At 37.9% G+C, this 9,445-nt stretch overlaps 1 protein-coding gene across 1 annotated transcript in view; it reads left to right on the top strand.

Moving 5' to 3' along the window:
- The window catches only part of HELQ (helicase, POLQ-like), a 55,027-nt gene that overhangs the window by 29,725 nt on the left and 15,857 nt on the right, over window positions 1-9,445 (top strand). Inside the window, exons 15-16 of the mRNA XM_011985446.1 lie at window positions 4,668-4,841; window positions 8,790-8,903. Coding sequence (XP_011840836.1) covers window positions 4,668-4,841; window positions 8,790-8,903 — 288 coding nt within the window. The remainder of the gene's footprint in view (window positions 1-4,667; window positions 4,842-8,789; window positions 8,904-9,445) is intronic.

Genomic DNA, 9,445 nt, shown 5'->3' with positions numbered 1-9,445 from the left:
TCTCTTCTCAACTTGCTGAGTTTACATTATTCAGGAAGTAAGTTGTTTTTAAGTGGTACTATATAATGCAATTACTCTCAAAACCTTTCCTTCTCCTTCCCCTCAGCCATCCGTTATTAAACATAATCACATAGTCCATGGAAACCAGTAGTTGTGGCCATGCCTTTAAGTAATTCTAGAGTATGTTATATTCTAATGATACAACTTTAAAACCTGCAATATTTACAAATATATTTATCTTGTTTTTTTGTGTCCTGAATCATGAGAATGTGATATCAAAAGAAATACTGGATTTGGTTCACATGATGGATTTTTTATGTTTCCATCTATTTGCTCTTTTTCCATGTAGTTTAGCCAACTCAGTCCAGCAGAACAAAATGTAGCTGCCATTCTTGGAGTCTCCGAAAGCTTTCTTGGGAAGAAAGCATCAGGTCAAGCCATCAGAAAGGTACCACATTCTTTTTTTCTTTCTACATAATAAGTTCAATCAACACTTAGTTCACTCACTAAGTTCACTTCAACAAAATTAATACCATGATATTGATCTTTTTTGGTTTACATTTTTTCCTTTAAATTAGTATAATTCTCATTTTACTACTTAAAACATACCTGAGCACCCAAAATGTATGAATATTTTTAAACAACATTTATTTCTGAGTGGTGTGATGGCCTTTTTTTGGGTAGCATGAAATGTTTTCATAATATTACACAATCCTGATATAAGTTCATTTCAAAGGAGGAAATACATTTTCTAGAAACTTCATATTAGGCTTTCTATTTGGTATCAAGGATTCTAAGATATGACAGGTCTGGGTTTTTTGTTATTGCTTTTGTCATCCTCAAAGAACTCCTAGTCTAGTACTTATATTACATAAAGCATTTTAGAAGGTTAAAGGGGATAAGCTAATACTCATATATTTTGGTGTTTTGAAATTCAGCCAGCAGGCATGAAGCAAGTTATCAAATGCATACACTAACTTTAAGAGAAGTTGAAGTAATTCTTTGGTAACCATATCTTCAATTTCCTTAAGAGAATGTTTTTTTCTCCCTTGTAATACACTTTTTTTTTTTTCATTTAAAATTTTCTTTGGCAGTTCAACTTACATTGAAACCTAATTAGCTACCATTTTCCCCCACACCTGGTTTTTTTTTTTTGAGATGCGGTCTCACTCTGTCGCCCAGGCTGCAGTGCAGCAGCGTGATCTTGGCTCACTGCAACCTCTGCCTTCCAGGTTCAAGCGATTCTCCTGCCTCAGCGTGCTGAGTCACTGGGATTACAGGCGCCCACCACCACACCTGGCTAAGTTTTGTATTTTTAGTAGAGACAGGGTTTCGCCATGTTGGCCAGGCTGGTCTCAAACTCCTGACCTCAGGTGATCCACCCACCTCGGCCTCCCAAAGTACTGGGATTACAGGTATGTGCCACTGCGCCCAGCCTCCCCTATACCTTTTAAATTTGCGTAGACAGTACAGATTTCATTTTGTAAAATGGGAAGATGACGTTTACTTACACTTAAATTGATGGTGCAGTGTCCCATGCATCACTGTGTCATAAAATCAAAAATATCCTGCCGGGCGCAGTGGCTCACGCCTGTAATCCCAGCACTTTGGGAGGCTGAGGCGGGTGATCACGAGGTCAGGAGTTTGAGACCAGCCTGACCAACATGGTAAAACCCCGTCTGTACCAAAAATATAAAAAATAGCTGTGTGTGGTGTTGGGTGCCTGTAATTCCAGCTACTTGGGAGGCTGAGGCAGGAGAATCACTTGCACCTGGGAGGCAGAGGTTGCAGTGAGCCGAGATTGTGCCATTGCACTCCAGCTTGGGCAACAGAGAGAGACTCTGTCTAAAAAAAAAAAAGGAAAAAAACCCCACAAGCCCAGCACAGTGGCACACACCTATACTCCTAGCTTCTCAGGAAGCTGAGGCAAAAGATTTACTTGTACTCAGGAGTTTGAGGCTAACCTGGGCAACATAGTGAGACCCTGTCTCAAAAATAAAAATAAAAGTATCTGTAGTACTTAAGCATTCACATTATCACAATTTTTAGATTGAGTCTTTTACTTTGGAAATGGCTGTGTTGTTTAGACCTTCAAAATACTGAATAAAAATATTTCTTAAAACAAACCTTTTATATCAAACTCTAAAATGTAAAATAAAAACAATATTATTAATTTGGAACTCCTTATCAAATAATAAACATGCAAAAATCTTATTAGAATAATGCATCTTTTTAAGCTTGAATCCAGAGTTTATGTTACATTTAATGTAATATAGTCAACAAATATTTGCCAAATTGATACATATTTAAAATAGTATGAACATGAATTTATCTTTATTACAAATGGATTAATTACTAGTTTAATGTTTTGGAGGTATAATTTTTTAAAACTCTACAGAACATATTTAAACGCTTAAAATCTAATTGATTTCTCTACATCGAAAAACAGCCCCCCCATCCACCTTTTTTGAACATTTCTTGATTTCTTGCAAAAGTTTTTTTTTTTTTTGAGATGAAGTCTTGCTCTTGTCGCCCAGGCCAGAGTACAATGGCACGATCTCAGCTCACTGCAACCTCCGCCTCCCAAGTTCAAGCAATTCTCCTGCCTCAGCTTCCCAAGTAGTTGGGAGTACAGGTGCCCACCACCACACACAGCTAATTTTTGTATTTTTAGTAGAGACGGGGTTTCACCATGTTGGTCAGGCTGATCTTAAACTCCTACCTTGGCCTCCTAAAGTGCTGGGATTATAGGCGTGAGCCACCTGTAATGCTCTGCCACAAAAGATCTTGAAATTGGCATAAATCATTATGTTTTGCCATATAATATATCATTTTTCTTGGCTTAGGAAATACATTCTAAGTAAAAACCTACATTGACTCAATTTATAGTTAGTACTGAATATGCACTAAAATCGGGAAATTAAATAGCTTTCTTTTCCTACTTGATATTCAACTGTCATACTTTTTCAGCTTAATGCTTTTAAAAAAGTGATCCAGTATCAACCTGCAGAATCTGTAACTCATACATCCTTCAATATGTCACCGTAAGTTCTCATCTCATTCTTTTACTATGATGGAGGATATAATTTTATATTTTATTTTATTTTTTATTATTTTACAATTTTTTAAAAAATATAGACAGGGTTTCACCATGTTGCCCAGGCTGGTCTTGAACTCCTGAACTCAAGACATCCTCCTGCCTTGGCCTTCCGAAGTGCTGCGATTACAGGTGTGAGCTACCACTCCCAGCCTCTAATTTTATTTTTTATATCTACTTTTTCTTTTTTAAGTTCATCGTTTTTTCCTCAGTTTTAAGAATTAATTAGTTTCTAAGCTTGATACTAGCTATGAAATCCTTTATGCACAAATATGGTCATTAGGCACCACAGGCAAAAGCAGGTACACAGAATCAAAATCATCAACTACAGGAAGCATTTTTCTATCTCTTTCAGGTGTTTTAGCTTGGACCATGTGGAAATAATAGGATCTAATATTTACTCTTAGTTTATAATATAGACAAGCTTATTAACATATTTATCTAAAGTGCATTTGTCTAGTTTATAATAATAGTCACACACATATACAATTTACAAATACCAAAGAACTGTAAAGGTCTCTGTCCCCAACTCCCTCCTTTCCTGTATTCATTTTCTACAACTGCCATAACAAATTACCACGAATGGTTAGCTTAAAACAACAGAAATTTATTCTCCCACACTTCAGGAGACGAGAAGTCCAAAATCAAGGTATTAGCAATGTTGATTCCTTCAGGAGCCTCTGAGAAAAAAGCCATCCGTGCCTCTCTCCTAGCTTCTGGTGGTTACTGGCAGTCCTTGGTGTTCCTTAGCTTATAGATGCGTCCCTCCAATCTCAGCCTCCATCTTCACATTCCTGTCTTCTCTGTGTCTCTCTGTGTCTTCTCCTCTTATAAGGACACTAATCATTGAATTTAGAGCCCACTGTAAATCCAGGATGATTTCACCTAGAGATACTTAACTAACTGTATCTGCAAATATCTTGTTTCCAAGTAAGATCACATTCACAGGTACCAGGGGTTAGGATTTGTACATTTCTTTTTGTGGAGTGATGGAGAGGGGGTACAATTCCTTCCCTGTAGAAGGAAGTTTAATTTATATTGGAAATAATTTGGTTTATCTTTTAACTTTTATTTGTTTTTATTTTTTTGAGACAAGGTCTCACTCTGTCGCCCAGGCTGGAGTGCAGTGGTGCTATCTCAGCTCCCTGCAACCTCTGTCTCCTGGGCTCAAGTGATCCCTTAGCCTCCCAAGTAGCCAGGACTACAGGTGCGCACCGCCACACCTGGCCACATTTTTTGTTAGTTTGTCTTTTTGTAGAGACGGATTTTTGCCATGTTGCCCAGGCTGATCTCAAACTCCTGGGCTCTTGCAATCCATCTGCCACAGCCTCCCAAGGTGCTGGAATTACAGGCATGAGCCACTCTGCCTGGCCTTATCTTTTTTTTATAGTTGGAAAAATGATAATAAATTTGAATTAATCTGAAGTACATCTGTTAGAAATTAGTTTTGTTTCTATGGAATTATTCTATCCTTGCTATTCTGTAATACAGGTTTTCCTTTTGTCCAATTTTAATAACATACATTTTTAGCAGGTCTAGTAAATGAATTTATTTGATTGTGTCTTTCTAGAAGGTGGACAAGGACGTTGTCAACAGGCTATATCTGTCTTTTGTTCTTTATACCTTGCTCAAAGAGACCAACATTTGGACTGTATCTGAAAAATTTAATATGCCTCGAGGATATATACAAAATCTTCTCACTGGAGCTGCCTCATTCTCATCTTGTGTGTTACATTTCTGTGAGGTAATTTCATTGAATATATGATATGTACTTTGTGCATCTTCTGGTTTTAACTGTTACTAAACTAATAAGCCAGTTAGTATGTCAGCATTTTCTCCTTGTTGACATATTCTGTTATTACGGAGCACTAAAAAACTATTTAAAATGTACCTTTGTCTTTATCTGTTTATGAAAGTACTATTATGTACTTATGGTAACAATACAAAAATTACTGAGTCAACTAAAATACGTAATGAAAAGTGTATTTTTAACCCAGCTGTTAAAGCCACCATTAATAGTTTCAGGTATTCGGAATTAACTGTTAAAAACAACCTATTGATGTAGATTCCGTGTGAATGTCTTTCACCTGAGTAATAAAAATGTCAGGTGTTTGGTTACTAAGTTACCTATATCCAACAGCTACCTGCGACTATGTAGTACCATACTCTCTTTTTAAAAAAATTTAGGCTGGGCGCGGTGGCTCACGCCTGTAATCCCAGCACTTTGGGAGGCCGAGGCAAGCAGATCACAAGGTCAGGAGATGAAGACCATCCTGGCTAACACGGTGAAACCCCGTCTCTACTAAAAATACAAAAAATTAGCCAGGCGAGGTGATGGGTGCCTGTAGTCCCAGCTACTTGGGAGGCTGAGGCAGGAGAATGGCGTGAACCTGGGAGGCGGAGCTTGCAGTGAGAGGAGATCGCGCCACTGCACTCCAGCCTGGGCGACAGAGCGAGACTCCGTCTCAAAAAAATAAAATAAAAATAAAAAAATTTAATTTTGACTGGATGCCATGGCTCCCACCTGTAGTCCTAGCACTTTGGGAGGCTGAGGCAGGTGGATCACTTAAACCCGTGGTTCGAGACCAGCCACTTGAGCAATGTGGCAAAGCCCTGTCTCTACAAAAAATAACAAAAATTAGCCAGGCATGGTGGCACACGCCTGTGGTCCCAGCTACTTGAGTCTCACTCTGTTGCGCAGGCTGGAGTGTAATGGAGCGATCCAGGCTCCCTGCAGATTTGACCTCTGGGGCTCAGGCGATCCTTCTGCCTCAGCCTCCTGAGTAGCTGGGATTACAGACATGTGCCACCACACCTGGCTAATTTTTTTTTGTTTTTTTGAGATGGAGTCTCAGGCTGGAGTGCAGTCGTGCAATCTTGGCTCACTGCAACCCCCGCCTCCCGGATTCACGCAATTCTCCTGCCTCAGCCTCTAGAGTAGCTGGGATTACAGTCACACACCACCACTCCCAGCTAACTTACGTATTTTTAGTAGAGATAGGGTTTCACCATATTGGCCAGACTAATCTGCTCAAGTGATCCGCCCACCTGGGCTTCCCAAAGTTTTGGGATTACAGACATGAGCCACAGCGCCCAGCCAGTTTTTAAAATTTTTTTGTACAAATGGGGAGTTCTCACTATGATGCCCAAACTGGTCATGAACTTCTAGGCTGACATGATCCTCCAGGTTGGCCTTCCAAAGTGCTAGGATTACAGGCATGAGCCACCACGCCTGGCCCCATATTCTCTTGATTGCCACTGTAATTTATTATATTTGCTTCCAGTGTCAGGCAACTATTTAAAGTTTTTACATCAAATGTGTATTTTATACAACAGTTTAAGAAGAAAACCTTATTCTGGACATATGCATTTGTGATGGATTTAAGACTTTATTAAAATAAGCTTTCAGAATTCCTTTAAATAGCACAATAAAGCTTACCAGACATTTACATCCAGATAATTTTTTGTGTGTTTATAATATAAGCCATTTTTGCTGCATTTAAATTTCTTCTTATTGGATGGCATAATAATCCTTTCCATATTTGTTTCCAAGTCAATTTTTAAAAACTTTTTCCCATGAATTGTTTTCTAAACTTAAAATTTACTTCATTTTCCCTTTCTTAAACCTTCATATTCTGTATATGCATATGGCAATTAATTCTATCATATGTGCTAATGAAGGGAGTAAATAATTCAAAAATACTTGACTTTGGATTAAATGATAATTGTTCTAACAAATTTAGCTTTCTAAATGTCTTTTACTTGTGCTGATTTTTAAATGTTGGTTTATACCCCCTGAGCACATGCTAGTTAAACAGAAGACAAAAGTTATTGGTAATAAGAAGAAACTAGCCTTTAAAATGTATTTTCTTAGGTTTTCTATGTGTGTGGTTTTTTTATATTTAAAGATACTCTCCCTAATATTTTTTCCCTTTGTTTTCATTGTGACTATGAGGACTTGAGCCTTATAGAATTGTTCAAGTAAAAAACTCTATAAAGCATCAAGAAACACAGCAATAATTTGATGGCTAATCCTAAGAAAAATCTAGCTGACAATTTGTGCTCTAATTAATTTACTTCATTTTTATATATCATAATTATAGAATTACATATAACGTAAATATTATATAATTATATGATATATATTACATGTATATAATTTTTCAAATTATTATCAATAGAGACAGGGGTCTTGCTGTGTTGCCCAGGCTGGCCTCAAACTCCTGGACTCAAGCGGTCCTCCCACCTTGGCCTCCCAGAGTGCTAGGATTACAGGCATGAGCCACCACATCTGGTCTACTTTCAGTATTTCAAGACAGAGGTGTTCAATCTTTTGGCTTCCCTGGGCCACATTGGCAGAAGAACCGTCTTGAGCCACCCATAAAATACACTAAAAATAGCTTATGAGCTAAAAAAAAAAAAAAACTCATGATGTTGTAAGAAAGTTTACAAATTTGTTTTGGGTGACATTCAGAGCCATCCTGTGCCGCATGTGCTCTGTGGGCCACAGGTTGGACAAGCTTGTTTTAAGGTATTTTTTATTTTAAAAAGTTATAAATGCTGTGAAATGGTACATTAATTGTCTTAGCTAAGATGCTTTTAATTACAAGTTACAAAAAACCCATCAAGGTTTAAACAATAAGAAAAAATAATTATTTTATATAACAGGCATGCCAGAACTAAGGCAGCTTCAGGGTTGATTGATTCAATAGTTCTGTTCAAGGTTTTCTTCTTTTTACTCTACCATCTTCATTACGTTGATTTCTTTCTTTTTATTTTTTATTTTTTTGAGACAGAGTCTTGCTCAGTCGCCCGGGCTGGAGTGCAATGGCATGATCTCGGCTCACCGCAAGCTCTGCCTCCCGGGTTCACACCATTCTTTTGCCTCAGCCTCCTGAGTAGCTGGGACTACAGGCGCCCGCCACTACGCCCGGCTAATTTTTTTTGTATTTTTAGTAAAGACGGGGTTTCACCATGTTGGCCAGGATGGTCTCGATCTCCTGACCTCGTGATCCGCCTGTCTCGGCCTCCCAAAGTGCTGGGATTACAGGCGTGAGCCACTGCACCCGGCCATGTTGATTTCTTTCTTAGTGGTCACAAGAGGCTAGCTAATGCTGTTCCATTCATCATGTACTCTCACAGTGATATCCAAAGGCTAGAAAGGAACCTTTAAAATAAAATAAATTACTGTAATAGAATATTGCAAATATATTTGACAAAATACTATATTGAATTCTCATTTATCCATCTAACTTGAACAGTTACTGACTCATGACTTCCAGTATTTTTATTATTGTATTGTTGCATTGAACATCATGTTATATTTGAATATTTCCATATTTAATATTCATCTTCAGGATAAATTCCCAGACGTAGGAATTGTTTTTAGTCTCTTGGGAAAGAAAAACTGTGCGTTTGCTTCCAGGTATTTTGATTAAGATGACCAGAACTTTTTATTGACTTATTCTTCAATTTTCAGTCTTGTCCTCATCCTAAAACCAGTTCCTCAAATTCCTCAGGGTTCTCACCATGTTTCTTCACATCCATTCTGCTTAGAATCATCTTTCATCTGTGGCTTAACTCAAGTTCCAGAACTTACATAAGGAACATTCTCTCAGCCCCCTATCACACAAACCAAACTTTGAAATAACTTATAAAATTTAAATTTTATGTATTTCTTTGTGTTCTATAGGAGCTTGAGGAGTTTTGGGTTTACAGAGCCCTTTTGGTAGAACTTACCAAGAAGCTGACTTACTGTGTAAAGGCAGAACTAATCCCTCTCATGGAAGTTACTGGAGTTTTAGAGGTCAGTAGCTTGCGGTTTCCCAATTGAAATTATGTCAATTAATACAGAAGCCAGGTTTTATTATTTTGTGAAGTCTTATTACAGGGGAAGTGACAGCAAGAGCCTTATTGCTCATTTGTCATGGGAGTCTTTTATTTAAAACAAATAGCTGCTATGGCCTTCCAGAAATCCACTGTTATTAGATGGCATACCTGATGAAAAATCTCAGTTGTAAAAAAAAAAAAACACAACACATAACAGGAAGGGTGGGGGTGACTGTCTCCAAGTATGTTGTGCTACCAATTGTCCTTAACACTTGTTCCTTCCTCCAATCCTTTGAAGAATTACCTTCTGTCAGTTTGGACTCAGTGCTTGTTTAAGGTAATGGTGATTCAGTGGCAGCAAGGGTCATTTGTATTTTTTCTAAGAGAGTAAGAAGAAAGGGTTCGCAACTGGTTTTCTGGCTTTCTATTTTCAGCCAACCCTCAACTTCAGTTTATTCTCTGTTATTCAGTTCTTGAGTCAGAGGAGTTCTACTTAGGATACACACACACACACACACA

This window comes from Mandrillus leucophaeus, unplaced genomic scaffold (assembly GCF_000951045.1).
Source record: "Mandrillus leucophaeus isolate KB7577 unplaced genomic scaffold, Mleu.le_1.0 Scaffold283, whole genome shotgun sequence".
Classification (NCBI taxonomy): domain Eukaryota; kingdom Metazoa; phylum Chordata; class Mammalia; order Primates; family Cercopithecidae; genus Mandrillus; species Mandrillus leucophaeus.
Note: the sequence above shows the minus strand (reverse complement) of the source record. Positions and strands in the feature narration are given on the sequence as shown.